This window comes from Crocuta crocuta, unplaced genomic scaffold (assembly GCF_008692635.1).
Source record: "Crocuta crocuta isolate KB4526 unplaced genomic scaffold, BGI_CrCroc_1.0 scaffold586, whole genome shotgun sequence".
In the NCBI taxonomy this organism is placed as follows: Eukaryota; Metazoa; Chordata; class Mammalia; order Carnivora; family Hyaenidae; genus Crocuta; species Crocuta crocuta.
This window is the reverse complement of record NW_027532407.1, coordinates 2,298,111-2,314,590: the sequence shown is the minus strand read 5'-3', so window position 1 is coordinate 2,314,590 and position 16,480 is coordinate 2,298,111. Positions and strand designations below refer to the sequence as shown.

The 16,480-nt window shown below is 44.6% G+C and overlaps 1 protein-coding gene across 2 annotated transcripts; it reads right to left on the bottom strand.

Moving 5' to 3' along the window:
• Positions 1-1,434: 1,434 nt before the first annotated feature.
• Positions 1,435-14,998, bottom strand: SLC25A30 (solute carrier family 25 member 30). 2 transcript variants are annotated; one of them, XM_077778777.1, is made up of 9 exons: positions 14,878-14,998; positions 13,236-13,383; positions 9,964-10,058; positions 8,729-8,814; positions 6,749-6,844; positions 5,758-5,882; positions 4,945-5,083; positions 3,566-3,646; positions 1,435-2,626 (listed from the first exon to the last, which is right to left on the bottom strand). In XM_077778777.1, the coding sequence occupies exons 1-9, from the start codon at positions 14,939-14,941 to the stop codon at positions 2,585-2,587; spliced, it is 876 nt and encodes a 291-aa protein (XP_077634903.1). In that variant the 5' UTR covers positions 14,942-14,998; the 3' UTR covers positions 1,435-2,584. The 2 variants fall into 2 exon arrangements, with proteins under 2 accessions (XP_077634903.1, XP_077634905.1); XM_077778779.1 differs by lacking the exon at positions 3,566-3,646 and having other exon boundaries at positions 2,599-2,645.
• Positions 14,999-16,480: the final 1,482 nt, after the last annotated feature.

The window sequence follows — 16,480 nt, the reverse complement described above, 5'->3', positions numbered from 1 at the left end:
GGTTTATGCTACATATTCCAACAATGCTTAAATAAAGAGCTTGAAATATAAAGGCTTATGAAAATGTATAGTGTTTATAAAATACATTCTATTTCTAGCTCATGAATAAATATGAATAGGGGCCATTTTTATATCACAGATCGTCAACACTTAGCATCAATGACTACACAAATCCACAAACAAACAAAAAAATCCGTTATCTTCATTTCAGTTATAAAAGCTAAAAATCCTTTTGCCACATTTAAGCCCTATCCAGGGGGGTGGGGAGGACCTGTAGCCACACCCCTGAAAATAAGGGGACCGAGTCTCCAAATCCCTAAGTTCTTTCTTGGTTAGGAGCATGGCAGTTGCATGAACTCTTTCAGGAAGCAGAAAAACCAAAACAGGTTAAGATCCTGTTCTATATAATGTGTTTAATAAATTTACACTGGAGAAACACTCTATTTTTGTCTTAAAAACGTGATCAAGTGTTATAGTGAGGTTTGAGCTTCTTTTCATCCTGGTATGAACATATACCTAATTTGAATAAACTGATAGAATGAACACTGCATGACGTTGACTCTTTCCGGTCTTCAAAATGCCTTGCTTCTACTGTTTTTAGAAATTGTATATACACTTAAAAATATAGATTGTTTTCTTCATTTAAAAAAAAAAGGGCTCTTAAAAAGTAATCCTTTAAACTCAAGGAACTCAAAAGTGAAAGCCTTTCCAGAGAAAGCCCTTACCACGTCAATGGAATGTCTTGGTAAGAAGGAAGAAAATCTCCGGCTTCAGTACCAGAAGCGGGGCCCCAGTGAGCTCAGCTCTGCAGAGTCCCGTCTAGATTGGGGCTTGGGATCTGGACTCTCAGCTACGTCTTTAACCAAGGAACCCCTACATGCCACGCCACCGCCTCTGCCTCTCGCTTTTCAGTGATTGTCTCTATTTTGGAAGTGCAATTCCGCATCACAAAATCTTTTTCCAAGTAAACATTAATAAAGAAGGCCAAGGGAAAGTGACTGGCGGGAAAACTGCCCGATCCCTAAGAAAAACCTCGGTTCCTCTCTTCTGCTTCAAGGGAGGTGGCGACCCAGAGTCGGACACTCCGCGAACCCACGGAGCACACACTGGGGAGGGTCTGCCCCAGAACCCCAGGCAAGGTGTATTTACTGTTCCCGAAGGGCAGAACTGACAGTACCCGCGTAACCACGTCCCCTTCCCTGGGGCTGTCTGCTATTAGCGTAAAAAGGTCTTAGGGCTCTTGGAGTCACTTTTTATTTTCAAAGGAACAAGATGAAGGAGAGAAAGGAAAGGGAGAATGATTTTTGTTGTCTCTAAGAAAGAGAAAGGAAGACACCATGGACCGCTTTCAGAAACTAGAAAACAGGTGCGGTACTAAAGAAAGGGTTTTTTAAAATTTCAAGCAAGCGCTTTCCATCCGAACCAATCAGGAAGTCCGAGACAGGAAATATTTTAATAAGACATAACCGGAACTGAAGTAAAATCTGGGAAATCCAGAAAAATCAATTAGTCAACTCACTTGCACCATCTTGCTAAGGAAAACGTACTAAAACTGTAACTTACACCGTGTTCTTCCTTCCCGCAAGGCCTCTGGCAACGGGCTTCGCCGGGGATTCCAGTGAGTGTCCCGTGGTAAACCGACTCTTCTCTACACCCGCCTGTGGGACCCCGGCCGGCTAACAGCATGACTGAGGTAAACACGCTGACCCTCAAGTCAAGTTCCAGCAGCTGTGATTTTCTTCATTTGACCCTCAACATCAACAAATGTCATGTCTCCATTTTACCGACTGGAAAATAATAAACTGCGCTAAAAATGAGAGCAAGCTACCAACATTACTTACGACGGGACCCAAGCTGCTAAAAACCCCTCCCGGCAACACCGGCCTTGCCATTTTCAAAGCCAACGTATCACACCGTCATGGGTTTAGGTATTAATACTTTGTAACGATTCCTCACAAAGGTCAAGCCTTCAAAGGCTTAAAATCACTTACTGTAAGTGAAAGATCCTGCCAAGATAGGAAATTATAAAGCAGTGCAATATTCCAGAGATCTATTTCCTGCACTGTTTACACCTGGAGTCGAAAGGGCCAGGTCTCCGCACGGGAAATTTCTCGAGCCAACAAGGAGCGAACGTCCCCAGAAGGTCAGGAACAAGAACAGCCTGGCGGAGGCTCTCTTCCGTGGCCCCGACGAGCTTCCCTGGAGCAGTGTGTTTCCTCAGCGGTTAGCTGCGGGGCCACAGGTGCTGCCGTCCCCTGGAGAAAACAACATAGTTCCTGATCCTTCCTGATCTTCGTGCAAGTTTCCTTTAGCAAGAAACATGCGTTTTATACGCTGTCTTCGATGTCGAAGGGCACTTCCGTGGTAAGGACCAGTGTGTGGATGTTCGTTTGTGGCACTAAACATGTGATGCAGAGCGTCCACTGCCAACACGCAGCAATCTGAACCAACCCCACCTTCATCTGTTGCTCACGCTTCAGAATCCGTGATGAACCAAGCAAGTGAGAAGCAGCGTGAAACAGGAAAGCTTTATTGTTTCGGAAGTAGGCGTTTTCAGAGCGCGGTCTCATGCAGCCTTGACTGGTCACAAATCCAATTTCTTCAGCTGCTCGTACGTCACAAAAAACTGCAGGTAATGGTTAAGGCTGACAACGAAAACGCCATCTTAGCGACACTGACACATAAAAGCAGACTCCCGGACAGCACATCTGACAAGTGTCAGGGCAGACCACAGGCCATGGACATGATTAAATACCGGGGGCTCCATCCTTCTCCGCCCCCAAAAGGTCTTCCCGTTAGCCTTCCCAGGGCCAGCCTGGAACAGAACAATCACAGCCGAGATCCATCAGTGCCCTGGTGGCAGCTCCAAGAGCCTCTCGGAAGATTACATCATGCCGGCCGGCTTTGGGGACTGCTGTGGTGAGCACACTTGCCAAAACAGTAAATTCTATGTGAAACTGAAAGACAGCAAGCCCTGGAAGCCCCCTTGAGGGTCAGCGCTACGCAGGCCTTCCGCAGGAGGGAGGCACAGATAAAGAAAAACAGAGGATGGTGAAAACCACATTTCCTTCTTTATCATTCTGCCTTTTCATGTCTAATGAACAGCTTCTTTCCTGCCTCCCACTTTGGCAAACAGGGAACAATGCTTATGGGCCAAATAGTTCAAGAGCTAATTCCTGTTTATCCTCAGGCACTCTCTAAAATAAGCATTCTAGAACCACACTGCCAGACTGCATACTTCCCAAGAGTGGCTAAGGCTATAAAATCAATCCTTGTCTCTCTCTGTAATCGTAAATATCCTCGGCTTCTAAAACAGAGTCTGAACAGAAATTTTTATTGATATCATTACCTTTCAATAATACTATCACTATACCAAGATTCACTTGGCCCAGCACAGAGATTTTATACCTTCCAAGACAGAAAGTGAATAGTTATTTCTTAGGATTGGAGGAACTCAAAAAAATACGAACCCACTTCTGAATGATCATTAATCACGTCAGCTTATACAAATAATATTACTTTAGCTACACATTTCTTTCAGACATACTGCAACAGAAAAGGATACAATGATATTCCAAGGACCAAGTCTCAACCAATTCGGCCAAAACCCTTTATACAGAGCAAAGAAACCTTCATTCTTCCATGTCTGTTAGAAGGGGGGGCACAAGTTAACACCCAACTTTCCAATCATGTCAAATGTGTTAATAATTAGTAGGCAGACTGAATAGTCATTTTTCTTAAAAATAAAACCCTATTTGAGAAGACTACTTAAAAACTCATTGCCCTCTGCCTCCTTTTGCTCTTTGAAGGCTTCTGCAGGGGAGAAGGCGAAGGCTCCATGTCCCACCAGCCCACCCCAAGCAGACACGTGGCAGTGGAAGGAGTAAGGAGTGAGATTTAATTCCAATTAGGATCTCTTGCCTCCTTGGACTCGCGCTCACAAGCAGGTCGGAAATAAAGAAGTGAAGCAATGGTGATAAAGATGTAGCCCGAGCACCACTACTTCACGTCGTGAGGTGAGTAACACAAGCGACTCTGCGTGGGTAAAGCAGGCGTGAAGTCTAGGAGGCGCCGGCACCACGCCAGAGAACAGGGCGGCCGCGCATGGCTAACCCCCGGCTCTGGCGGTCCAGACAGGGAGAGAGCTGCAAACTCTCCCCCTCCCGGGAACAGCAAGCCCGTGTTTCAAGTGAAAATGATAGTCGCCTTGACGTGTTCTTTTGAGAGATGTCTGAATGAGGGACATTCAGGCCAGTCTGATCAAGAGGAGGGAGACACAGCTCTCTCGTGATGTCAGAAAGTAGGATTCTTTTCTCACCCTTCCCAGCAGAGCAGAGGTATAAAGAAAATGAACTTTCATTTCTAAACATTCATCTAGGTTGTGTATTTATAAACGTTAGCCCCAGTGTGGCCCAAACTGGGTACCATCTCAGGGCTTCAGAGCACCACTCATGGTAATTATAGTAACCCTCAAAATCTAGTTATTCCTTAGGTTAAAATATATACATACATATATGTGTGTTCACACACACACAGATATTCACACACATTTGAGGGGCAGTTTCAATGATTAAAACAAACCACTAGAATGTTGAAGATTAAGTAAAATAAGCTTGCTTATTTCATAAGTGTCCTTCATTATTATTAACTATACCAACAAGGCTTTGCTACAGTATCCCAGGCATTACGCTCTTTCCTAGGCATTTTCTCAATCACTGTTACACCAACCCTGGACACACGTGCTATTATTGCCCCCCTTCACTAACAAGGAGACTGAGGGACAGAGTCTGTACATCAACCAGTCATACAATTACAAGGGAAGAGGGTTTTACTCGAAACCGTCATGTTTCTGACCCTGAGAAGAAACTCCTGCGAGGGTAACACGGAAGCTAACGAGCTGTGAGAGGACTTCCCATCCCCGCACAGCTGAACACGCCCTCTCACCTGTAGCAAGCAGTCCAGGGTACCTGTGTAGCCAGAGCCTCTGCCGTCTCGAAGGACTCTCTGATTCATCATACGTGTTCTCACAACATCCACAGGGTTTGAGGCCAGGGCCCCGGCCAGACCACAGGTGAAGCTTGAGCTGTGAGAAAGATACCAACGGAAAAGCGGAAGTTCACCACCATCAACAAAGGCAGGAAACAGCCTCCTCCCAAACTACGTTCAACTGACATACAACAAGACGGTATGTTTCCAGGAGGACGTCCAAATCTAAAGCGCTGCACAGACTTCTTAAATATGACATTGATTATAAAGTCCAGCCTCAACCAAGAATACCTTTGAGGTTCTGGAATGTCAATCACAGACACATGAAGGAATGTCATGTGTTAGTGAACTCTGGGGCAGAGCCTTTCACACCGGACAGGTGTATCAAATCGTTATGTCGTACACTTTGAAGAGCTTACAACTTTGTTGGTTAAATATACCTCAATGAAGCTAAGAAATGAAAACGATAGAAATAAAAAGCCAAGTTAGAGAATGCAAACCATGATCTTGCTCGTGTAGTAAAGTACACAATATTTTTGTAGACAGATTTGCATGTGCCTAAAAACAAGCTGTTGATGATGGTTACTTATGTAAACAGATAAGGACTTTTACTTTGTCCTAGTTCACTTCTGAATTGTAATTCTCCAAATATGAGAGCATAATACTTTTATAACATACTTCTTTAAACTTTCCAGAAATCTGTAGCAAATTGTCACCCTGAACTCAAGCATACCTAAAATATTATTTTTTTTTGGAAATCTATGAACATACAGGAAGTGGGTATAGACAGTGTCTCCCATCAGGCCCGAGAGAATCAGGTGCTTCTTGGTGAGGTCATAGACCGGTAGCTCCACGCCGACAACGATAGCAGCCCTCTGCGCAGTAAGGGACACGCCCTGGGTAAGAAGATAAATAATCAAGACCCAGATAGCTCTCCCTGGAACAGGCCTTGTCAAAAAACGTAGAGTGACAGAGTAGAAAAGAACAGAGGGTAACAAAGTCGGAAGCTCAAGTCCAGTTCCAATTCTGGCGCTAACTGTATGACCTTGGCCAGACGCGGCCAGGACAAGTCACCTCGCAGAGGCTCTGGTTTCCTAGTACACACTGAGAAGACTGTCCTGGATGACCCTTACGGTCTATTCTGTGAACTGACAGGTCAGTAGAATACCAGGAAAGAGCATTCCACACCAGCGCTTGCCTAGGAACCGTCTCCACTTAAGGACCAGGAAGCCATACACACACACGAAAAATGCAGGAGCGCCTGGGTGACTCAGTCAGTTCAGCGTCAGACTCTTGATTTTGGCTTAGGTCATGATCTCACGGTTCGTGGAATTAAGCCCCACATCGGGCTCTGAGCTGACAACATGAAGCCTGCTTGGGATTCTCCCTCTCTCCCCCCTCCCAAAATAATAAATACATAAACTTTAAAAAATAATAATCCAGCATTAAGCTATAACCTAGAAAACCCTTCTCTATGAGAATTTTTTAAAGAAAAAGGAAACAACAAAATCCTCAATCTTCTTTATAATTTTACATGAATTATTCAAAAGGTATGTTAAAATATGACATATTCCTTGTATTTCCATTTTCCAGATTAGGAAATTAAGGAAGAAAGTAACTTCAAGGACAGACTCCGCTCCTCTTCCCATCCTTACTCCATTTTGCCTTTTGGATTAAGTAAATGATAGAAACAGGAAGAACAAATTCAAACAAGAACAGGGAAGCACTAACGAAGACAGCTGGCTCTGTCTTGCAGGCTTACCTTCCACAATCCTCTCGCTCCTTCTTGCTGGTAAATGTTAATGAAGTTGCCTATCATCCCCCCTTGAATGGTGCTGCTCTGTGCTTGCATCCGTATCTAGAAATTATTTTAAACATTAACGTGAGAAGAAAACAGCACATTTCTCCCCGAATGTAGACTTCTAAATATCATTCAACCTGTTATTTAATAGCCATTAAAAGAAAAGAATTATAGTATAAATATGACCATCATGCTAGCTTGAAAAGTCCTTTGGAGACAAAACATTTTTAAGGCTTGGTTCTTAGACACTTTGGAATCAACAAAATGAACTCAGCAGAACCCAGAGCTCATTAAGTGTCAGAAAAAACCTGGTTTTTTAAAAAAGCCTTTTGAAAAGGAAAGAAAATTGTGTATGTCCTTATAGGTTAATAAGTAGGAAAGAGAAGGTGATGGTAATACTAAGATTTCACATAATTAATAGGAACATCCAGCAGAGCTGGCAGCACTAAGCAAGGACAAGCAGATTTCTTAAATTAGTTACTTCAAGCCACTACTATTTCCAACCAGCTGAACCAAAAGGCATGCAGGCGAGCCGAGCACGGGATGCCCACATGATGCCTGTCACACTCTGTTACACTTGAATGTACAAATACACTCGACAACGGCTATGGAATGCACATGACCAAGATGCCAACATAAAAATAATGGTTGGTGTAGCTCTCTGTACTTTTTAAAATTAAAAGGGATTTATCACCTCAAATTGATACCTTATTTCTGTTTAGGGAGCAAAAACATTACCTCCAACTTCTAAAGGACACTGTTATTGCCACGCACATGGGAAAATAAACCAAAACACGGGAACGGCCTTTCCCTAAGCCCAACATAGGTTTAAGAGATTAAGGGGAGTGTGGCTATTTTTCTCCACTTTTCCCCAGCAAAGGGTAAAATGAGAGCAGAAGCACCCTGGCACACGCTGCACCTTGACCACGCCTCAGCGTAGCGCCCTCAACACGCTGCTGCCGCCAGTGCAGACGTCTGTCAGAATCTCCCATTAGACCGAGGGCTCTGAGGGCAGGCTCCTATCGTACTCATTTTTGCATCTAAGCACACAGTACGTCACCTGGCAGAAGGCAGAAGCACAGTGCATGCTCGTTAACTAACAGGAGCAAAAAGCATAGGAAGGGACAGAGACGAACATCCTGAGAGGATTGAAAAAGTAACTCCTGCCTAATTGCTCTTCTGTTTAATTAGCTTCTTCCCTTGGAGCACCTGGCTGGCTCAGTCAGTTAAGCATGACTTCAGCTCAGGTCATGATCTCGCTGGTTCGTGAGTTCAAGCCCGGCCTCGGGCTCTGTGCTGATAGCCTGGAACCTGCTCTGGGTTCTGTGTCTCCCTCTCTCCCTGCTCCTCCCCCACTCGCATGTTCTTTTTCTTTCTCTCTCTCTCTCAAAAATAAATAAACATTAAAAAAACAACTTAAATTAGTTTATTGCCTTGCCTTGCTCCAGAAAGGATTTAAGGAGGCAGTTTCCCTGTTATTGTCAATAAGGCCATCCAATGTGTTATGTCTAACTGTGGTAAGGAAACATTTCCATCATTAATTCCTGAAATCAAGTTAACAGATAACAGCACACATTCAGAAATGATCATTAATGAGTGGACTTGTACAGAATTTGCAGCTACTCAATTTTTAATGAACCAATAAAACCAGGAAGATTTTCAATGAAAATGAAATTCAAATGCATCCAAGCCTCAATTTTTTTTCTGCTTAATCACCAAAAACCTTGTCTCCACAATGAGCTCTACTTTTGAGCGCGTCCGTTATCAGTAAGAAATCCACCTGGTGGATGTTTATAAGTCAGAGTCTTCATGGCACTTAACTTGTACACAAGTTCACACACACAGTGTATGTTACATTTGCAGACTTTCATTATCTAAACGTTGTTCCAGTAAGAAAATGTGGGGGGAATGTGCCTATAAGATATGGAGAACACTACTTACTTTCAAAACGTCCGTTGGATTAGCAATGGTTGAGGATATGACTCCAGAGAGGATTCCACACACCACATTTACCAGTAGAGTTTCATCTATAAACAGGCACATAGTATTCGACTTCTTGTATGTAAGAGCTTTTCATTATCAGTAACTCAAATATTGGTGTAAACTCATTTGCATACCTCTTGTATATCTTAAGAGAATAATGAAATTTCTGCTTTATGAACTGAGCAATTTTTAAAATATTGGGAATTTTGCTGGCTTAACGGGACTTTGCCTAGCAAGATTACTTGACGTCTGTTTGCTTTCAATTTGTTTTTGTAGTTTAAAGAGAGTTTTTTAAAAAATATCTATTTATTTATTTAAATGATCTCCACACCCAATAGGGGGCTCGAACTCATGACCCAGAGATCAAGAGTCGCAGGCTCTTCTGACTGAGCCGCCAGGCGCTGCAAAATTACTTGGCATCTAAAAAGGATGTGAACTATCATGCAAAGTGAACAGCCATCTATCAATTCACTTTTGTGTGTAAATGCCTATTACTGTACTAATTAAGTGTATCTCATAAGAGAATAAAAAAGATACACTTCTATGAGTTAACCAGTAAGATAAGTTTTAAAGCACACTGGATGTATTTAATTTGAAGTGTACTCAGCTGCTACAGCACGTCCGCTCCTGCTGACCTCTCTCACCCAACAGCTGACTGGTGCTCATCCCATTGGAAACCAAGTTGTACGGACTAAAGCAAAGTCACAGAGTCAATCAGCAATACAGTATTAGAACTCAGTTCTTGACACTAAGAAGGGTATTCACTGCTTTCCTGAAAAATAGGTGATCATTTCTGATTTTAGAAAATTTTAAGTGGGCTAGAATTATAACAACACATCCTCTAGTCTAGGCGTTTTGGAGATGAGGATAACTAAAATATTTGTAGAGATTGCTCCTTTTAACTGTTATTCCCCTAAACTCAGCCAAGAACTGACTTGCTCTGTGGCGCCTGAGTGGCTCAGTTGGTTGAGTGTCTGATCTCACGGTTTGTGGGTTCAAACCCCACTTGAACCAGGTGCTGACAGCTCAGAACTTGCTTCAAGCAAGCACAGTTCATTCAGACCTTACACCCAGAGTTCTCCTCAGCAGTAAAGTCACAATTAGGCTCAAGAAAATCTGATCTTGACTTGACTAAAAAGACACACAACCAACCCACCTCCTGTCCACCAGTGGAGAAAAGGTTTCTCACTCACCTTCTGGGTGTTCAACAAACAGCCGCTTCAAGCTCTGGTAAGTGCCTATCTTGATGGTGCCGTAGGAAGCCTGGCGTAACATCGCGGGGGCAATCCTGTCAAACCAACGTACAAGAGCACAGAGAAATTCTAAAACCTGGGCGGCTCGGTCGTTAAGCTTCTGACTGTAACACATGCATGATCTTAGTTCATGAGTTCGAGTCCCACATCTGATGAGCTCGAAACCCCACTTTGGGTGAGCTTCACTTCTCTCTCTCTGCCCCTCACTCACTTGTGCCCTCTCTCTTTCTCTCTCTTTCTCAAAAAATAAAATATATATATACATTCTAAAAAGCACCTTAAAACCTCTAGAAGACACACACAGAGATATCAGCCTTCCACAATCAAACTGCTCAGAGTTCTCAAAATTCAAAATCTAATAAAAATATAGCTGGGTTCTGATTAAATGTGTGCAAATTATTAGTTCACTACATGGAAGTTCAGCCCCCTGTAGTTGTCCTTAATGAAAATGTAAGTGAACAGGGAGTTCTATTCAAATGAAAGGGCTGTCCTTTCTCAGGACAAGGTGCCTCGTGAAATCTGCCGTCTGCCAACATCTTCAGCTGCTGCTCTAGAGCCCAATTCCCATCTCCTTGAGGGCCCTGCTCCAGTATTTCCTCTCCCGCTCTCAGCCTTGCAGACCCCAGAACCATCCTGGGACAGTTACCTGCCTCAGCTGTTCCTGCGCTGCCCACTTCCTTCTGGAAACGCAGCCCGCCTTCCCTCTCTCACCACCAAGGTGACTAACTGACATCGTTGTCACTAAATTAAATGATGCGGTTCACTTAGTACTTCCATGACCTCTCTGTGGTACCTGCTGCTGTCCACCCTTTGTCCTGCGTGCTCGTGCAGTGGTCTCCTCCCCGAGCTGTGTCACATCCCCTCTCCCGTTTCTCTCCTTTTCTCCGCAGCCTCCCTACCTCTGTCCTCCGGGGTATTCTGGGAACTCTGTCCTATGCTTCCTTCTCTCCCCGCTCCACACACTCCCGGGTGAGCTCATCTACTCCCGTGGCTTCGACACTGTCCAAGGCTTACGACTCTGAAATTCCTGCTTCCAACACTGATCCAACGGTGCATTTCCAACTGCCAATTCGCGTGTCCTACACCCACCCCCAGATCGAGTGTCCCACACTGAACTAATCCTCCCGCCCCAACCACTCAGCTCTCCTCTCAGTTAACTGGACCAGAGACTGGAACCTCCATCAACACCTTAGCCGAAAACTCGAAATCAAGACATCAGCCTTGTCCCCTGCTTCCTCCACACCCCCTCGTATATCAGGTCACATAACAGGGCAACCCCATTCCCTAAACAGGCTGTCTTCTTTCTCTCTGTGTCCAAGACAACCCCTCTGGTCAGAAAGTCGTTGTCCTTGCTTCCCGCGTGACAGGCTGCTTCCACTGTTATCGGTTCTCATTCTCTCTCCCCACAGTAGACCAGCTTCTTGTTACCATGGAAACCCTATCACATCAGTCCCCCTAACTTAAACCCCCCAGCAGCTTCTGTCCGCCACAGGCACAGCAAACAAAAGCACTTATGGGTACAAGGCAGATGCCTTAACTGAGTGACACGGGCTGGTCTAACTGCACACACATACATCCTGTGAGAGGCAGACGTTTCCATGAACCAGAGAAGGCATCCTTGACACCTATTAGTATTATCCTAAGTGAATGAACATGGGCCCAGATGGTGACTTTTCTCAAGAAAATGGAATCAGGTTTCTGTGTGCAATTTCTCATAGTTTACAGTATTGGCTCAAGTGAGAAACAAAAACCTTTGGTAGGTAGGAGGGCTGTGCAGCATCGATTTGGGACCTGTGGTGTCCTAGATGAAATCAAGATGCTCCGCATGTCCTGAGGCTGTCTGTGTCCTGCTGCCTTATTAGGGCTCCAACTCCATCTCTTGCTACTCAGCAACTCCAACACTACCCCTAGGCCAATAGACTTGCAGTGCCTAGAATGCACCACGCTTTCCTGCACATACTGCTGGCTCTGTATAAATACGCTTCCCTTTTCTTTTTTTTTAAGTAGGCTCCGCGCCTACTCAAAAGCCCCAATGTGGGACTTGAACTCACAACCCTGAGCTCAAGACCTGAGCTAAGATCAAGAGTCAGCTGCTTAACCAACTGAGCCACCCAGGTTCCCCAACAGTTCCCTTCTAACCTCACCTGGCAAACTCACTCTTGATCCTTCAAGCTCAGACCCAGCACCTCCTGGGTCAAGCAGCCTTCCTGAAACCCACCCCCTTTCCTGTCCCCACGGGTCTGGGCTTGGTGCCCTGCCTCTACCAGACTCTAGTACTCGTTATCAGACTCCACTGTAATCCTGTTTACACCGCCGCAGCCCCCACTGAATGACAGCCCCTTCACGACTGTGTGGTGCTGCTGATCCCCATTTGTCCCCCTGGATCCAGTCTCGTTTTCTCTGTGATGCTCTTCGCCCGCAGAGAGGGTGGTACCCGCACATGTGTCACTCAGGCTACCCTGCCAAAAGACTTCAGGGTGGATTCCACTCGTAGATGATGGGAGGAGGGGGCGCGGGAGGAGGGGGAAGAGAGGTATCTCTCCCTGGGCACTCCAAAAGCATCCCTCAACAACTGTCTGCTCCTTCAAGGCTCCAGCCCTAACAGGCTCTGCTGACACCATTCCTGTCTCTGTCCCTTTGGGCCTGGCGTTGGTGACAATTTCTCACTTTGGAGGTGTCTAGGTACCGCAATATCCTTCCTCTGTTCCCTTAACCTTTAAGTAGTCCCTTCATTAAAGTCACCTCACAGAAACCACCCAAGTGCATTGTGTTTCCTGCAGGGGCCCGGGCTAACACAGGCACCTGCCTTACTCGCCCTCCTAGCCCGCGCCGTCAGCACAGTGTTCACTAATGTTGGATTATAGAAAAGTGGTACACAGCTCTTACCCACGAAGAATACCCTACCACTTTCACTAGAGCAAAAACCTCGGTAATTCAGAATAGTCAAGGGGGAAGAAGGGCTTTTGTCAGAGTGAAACGCTGAATTATGTAATGTTTTGTGGAAACAAATATAAATTTTGCAGTATTAGCAGTATTTGAATATAATAAAAAAAACATACTTTCAACACAACATTCACTACATAAAAGATGTATAGAAAATACAAGTTGAAATGAAAAATCTACCAAGCTACTTTTCAAATACACCTCAAGTTTCTACTTTTTCTCTACGAAGTCTCTGTTTTCAGTAGAAAAACGCACAAGGGTCTACTTACCCTGAATACAGGGCTTTCAGCCCTTCTTCTCTGCCTATCCGCACTAAGGCGTGCAACATTCCTCGATACCGGATTTCTCTAAAGTTTGCATCATTTGTCTGGCCTTGAATCTGGAGCCGTGTCTTGGTTAAATCAATTGGAAAAGTACCTTAAAATAAAAAAAAAAAAGAAATATTTCACTTGATAAAAAGAAATTCCACCAAATAAAGAATACATGGTGATATATTACTAAGGAAATATTTTGACTATAATGTAAACTAAGAAACAGAATTAAGAAATGGCAGATACTTTGCAATCCTTTTTCTATTAAAAAAAGTATTAGAGGGGCACCCGGGTGGCTCAGTCAGTTAAGTATTCAACTCTTGATTCTGGTTCAGATCATAATCTCACGCTTCATGACATAGAGCCCTGCGACTGTGTTGGGCTCTCGGACAGTGTGGAGCCTGCTTGGGATTCTCTCCCTCCCTCCCTCTCTCCCTCTCTCTGTCTCTCTCTCTCTCTCTCTCACTTCCCCTCCCCCGACCCCTCCCCCACTCACACACACACTCTCTCAAAATAAATATTTAAAAAAAATTACGAACCAGAAGATTAAAAATACCCCCAAAATGCACAAAAGTATTTTCCTTTATTTGGTTCTCATCTTACTCTACATAGGATTTGAGAGGCTGCATTGCTTTAAAAAAAAAAAAAAAAAGAAAAGAAAAGTAGGTCTAGGGAATGATTTACGCCAACAGGAAATCCATTTTAAAATGTTACTATCTTTTGCATGTGTGAAGGCTAAAATCAAGTTCAACAGGAATGAAGAGGGTGAGCTCATCTTCTGAAGGAGTTTCTCACTCTGTGTTCTGTAGTCTAGAAGTCAATATGTGAACACAGGCACGAATGTTAAATACAGCGGCCAACAGGTAGTCCACCCGAATTCCGAACACTGTCAGCAAACCGGATTCGCTGTGGAATAGAGAGTCCGCCCCCACAGGGAACCACGTGGGTAGGTGGTTAGCGTGCCTTAACCCCCCCAGGCCTGGGCCTCACTGGCTCGTTGGGGGCAGCCTCAGTCTCAGGACAGCAGCCCCGAGCTCTGAAGGCAAATGACGTGTCCAGCCCCGACCTGGCACTGGGCAGCTGCGCCATCAGCACCTGGTGAAGGAATTCCGACGGGGAACAGAGACAGATCAACGGGGTCTGATCGGGACCTCCATGGAAGAGGAAGCCACCAGACAACGTGGATCGGCCTAATTACAGAGTGACCGCACAATGACAGTAGGTCAAACCTGGCACAAGAGGAGAACTGCGAGCTCCCCAAAACTCTTCTGCAGCCACAGGTGCCCACGGTGGCGAGGTGGAAAAGCACAAGAATAACAGGGACAGAGGGAACCTAGAAATGACTGATAAAACATGTTTGATTCCAGGTTCCACTTTCTCCACAGTAAACTTTGACCCCTAAACTGCTAGGAGCCAAAATGACTATTTGTCTGAAAAACATCCCAAAAGGAGGAAGTTTTGAAATCCGAGATTAGCGTTTCATGTTCTCGCATTCTGTGCTTCAACTCCAGTCACATCAAACACCAGATCACAACCTTAACTTTTAATCAGTGTCACATGCAGCTCGCGAGCCACTGATCCAGCCCCGCGGGCGCCTTACCGCACTCGGCCGTGATGGAGGCCAGCCCTCCGTACACAAAGGGCTTCCAGTTGAGGGCCGACATCTTCACCACTGGTCCCTTCTCCTTTGGTTAGAGAAACATAGCCTCCCACAGGGGTTCTCCTGGACACAAAGGGGAAGGCATTTCAAAGTCGTAACTTCATGCACAAGCAATTTCTCCTTTAAACTTGTGTTGCATTTGGAGAGCATCGTCAGATTGTCGTCAGTGACCGCCCTCCGCACCCCAACACTTCCCAAGGGGAGCCTCCCCTTCATAAAGCCAGGCCCGGCTCTCCACTCTACTGTCTTTTATCAGTTGCCTTAAATCTCGTTCAGACCTTAAGTAACATGATACGCTGGGAAGGTGAGATGGTGTATGTGCTGAGCACAAGGGAGGCTCTTTTCTGGGTAGTCCATTTTATCTAAAGTCTATTCACATTCACTCAACAAATACGTGTTATTTGTTTGCCACTTCCTAGTGAGTCCTTCAGGTGCACCAGAGCAGAAAACAATGCAACCTAGTATCCTAAGGTAAAATGACAATTACTTAAAAGTACAAAAATATACTTCTAGTTCATTAACTCTATAAACGTTAGTGTTCTTCTCTTAACCGTATGGTGTGAAGAGCTGGGAGGCAGCTCGGTGCAGACTCTGGGGTCAGAGCCACATCACTTCCTTCCCAGGGATGCTCCTATTCACCTCAAGGCTTTTTTCCTCATCAATGTCATCACCACCAAAGCAGCCAACGCAATCAATTGGGGGTGGAGCTGATACTTCTATTTGCAAAGCTAAATAAAATGCCAAGCTGTTAATTCAATTGCGGGGATTAAATATACATTTTTAAACTAGCACAGAAAAGGCACTCAACAAATGCTGCCTTGCATCTTCCTGTCACTTAAAAGGTGCTCAGACACTGCGAAATATATTGACATGCCTGCCATGCCAGGTCCCCCACATTCATTATACATTACATATTATACACAACTTTATGCACTTTCAGTTGGTAAATCCGGCCTCACATCCATTAAGAGGAGAAACATGTAGATAAACACATTTTTGTGTATGTAATATTAACCGTACTTATTCTTGGTTTGAAATAAAATTTCTGGGGCGCCTGGGTGGTTCAGTGGGTTAAGCATCCGACTTGGGCTCAGGTCATGATCTCACAGCTTGTGGTTTGAGCCCCACATCAGACTCTGTGCTGACAGCTCAGAGCCTAGAGCCTGCTTTGGATTCTGCCTCTCTGTCTGCCCCTTCCCTGCTCATGCTCTGTCTCTGTCTCTCTTTCTCTCTCTCAAAAATAAACATTAAAAAGTTTTTTAATAAAATAAAATTTATAATTTATTATAGTCATTATTGGTAAGAGATACACCCAGTGTTTGTACTCTTCATGTTTCAGGAGTTTCTCAAGACTAAATTTTCAAGAAATGTCACTATTGACAAAAATGTCAGTTAACAACAAGGCTGGGGGTTTTGCTTAAACTAAGAAAAAACACAAGGAACCCAGAGGAGACTATAAATAGATCTACCTATAGCTATTCTCATTTATGGACATTAACCGAATTCAGACTGGTTACAAGTACGATGAAAGGCACTCTAAAAA